The sequence below is a fragment of the Euleptes europaea genome, chromosome 1 (genome assembly GCF_029931775.1).
Source record: "Euleptes europaea isolate rEulEur1 chromosome 1, rEulEur1.hap1, whole genome shotgun sequence".
In the NCBI taxonomy this organism is placed as follows: Eukaryota; Metazoa; Chordata; class Lepidosauria; order Squamata; family Sphaerodactylidae; genus Euleptes; species Euleptes europaea.
The window spans coordinates 174,987,064-174,988,836 of record NC_079312.1 but is presented as its reverse complement, the minus strand read 5'-3'; the positions used below and the strand labels follow the sequence as shown (position 1 = coordinate 174,988,836).

Here is a 1,773-nt window from a genome sequence, read left to right as displayed (position 1 = left end):
GGGATCTCCCCCTCCTTATCTTAAACAAGGGTTCCACCCATGCATTTTGTGTTTGAGCAACTGCATGATGGATCTGGATGGGGGAGATTCACAGCTACACAGATCTTTCTTGCCAAAATCCTTTGCCTCGTGTCACTCAGATGTTGCCCTTCCTCAAATCCCTTTCTGCAGCCAGCAGTATCTCTTTGTCCTAATGGTAAAAGATCTCCATGAATTGGCCTTGTTCTATTTTGCTTTCCAATCTGTACCTCTGCTCCTCCAGCTCCACCTCTCCCAACTGCTTGAAAGTCTTCTGCTCCCTTAAAAGGCTTATTCTCCACTCTCCCCAGAAAAGGATTTTTACCTGGTTTCTCTGTCTAACAGTTCTGATGGCACATCTCAACAGCACCCGGGTGACAGAGTTTATTCTCCTGGGCTTCACTACCCCCCGTGACATTCAGCTGCTTCTCTTTGGCATCTTCCTCCTCATCTACCTCCTCGGCGTGGTGGGGAACCTCGGCTTGGCCATCCTGATCCGGACTGAACGGTCTTTGCACACGCCCATGTACTACTTCCTGAGCCACCTGGCCCTGATGGACTTGTGCACCTGCTGCACCGTGGCCCCCAAGATGCTCGTGGGGCTCTGGAAAGGCCAAGACACCATCCCTCTCCCAGCTTGTGCCCTTCAGATGTTCTTCTTTGGAGCTGCTGCAGACAGTGTGTGTAGCCTCTTGGCCGTCATGGCTTATGACCGCTATGTCGCCATCTGCCGCCCGCTCCACTATGGAACGGCCATGCCACAGAGCCTCTGTCGCCTCCTAGTGGCCATGTCCTATACAGCGGGGGCCACCTCCGGAGCAGTCCATTCAGGCATGGCCTTCCGCTTGCCCTTCTGCGGAGCCCACACTCTGGACGACTTCTTTTGTGATATCAATCCGGTGCTGGCTCTGGCCTGCGCCAACACAGACCTGAACGAACTCCTGCTATTAGTAGTCTGTGGGGGTATCCAGATAATCAGTATGGCCGCTATCATGGCTTCCTACGGGATGATCCTCTTCACGGTGGGGCGGGCGGGGTCGAAACGAGCCATATCGACTTGTGGCTCCCACTTGACAGCTGTAGGGCTACTATACAGCACCCAAATTTATATGTACCTACGACCCGACAGCACGTACGCCCCCCAGACTGACAAGATGGCATCCGTCTTCTACACAGTATTCATCCCCACCCTCAATCCAGCCATCTACAGCTTCCGTAATACTGACGTGAAGCAGGCGATCCGGAGGAGATTCAGCAAACAGAGACACTAAGCTGCTGCTTCTGAGTAGAACTTGTAAGGAGGCGAAGAAAGGTCTTCTACTATACATAATTCTCCTTTTTTCAAAATTTAGCAGACAGGATTGCTTTATCAAGGAGGAGAAATTGGTCTTTTATGCATGGCTGTTTCATCACCCTCACCCCTCTGATGACTTTGGGTCTTTGTTTTGATTATGTATGCCATTTCTGACCATCACAGGTTACCTCGCCCTCTCCCTGCATTTCCCCCCGTTTTGCCCGCGTTTTCAAATTCGAGATAAAACGGGTCCCTGAAAACGGGGGCAAAATGCGGGGAAACATGGGGGAGAGCGGGTCGGAAACGGTATGCATAATCAACACAAAGACCCAAAGTCATCAGATGGATGAAGGTGAGTGAAATAGCCATGCATAAAGAGCATTAGCCCTTCCTCAACCCTTTTCTCTCTGGAAGACGCCACCCCTGAGTTGCATTCACCCACACTGGGGGAAATTTGCAGG

At 51.6% G+C, this 1,773-nt stretch overlaps 1 protein-coding gene across 1 annotated transcript; it reads left to right on the top strand.

Moving 5' to 3' along the window:
- The first annotated feature begins 368 nt into the window (after positions 1-368).
- LOC130477883 (olfactory receptor 5C1-like) lies at positions 369-1,289 on the top strand. Its single transcript, XM_056849967.1, has one exon. It carries the CDS (start codon positions 369-371, stop codon positions 1,287-1,289), a length of 921 nt encoding a protein of 306 aa, XP_056705945.1.
- The last annotated feature ends 484 nt before the right edge of the window (positions 1,290-1,773 follow it).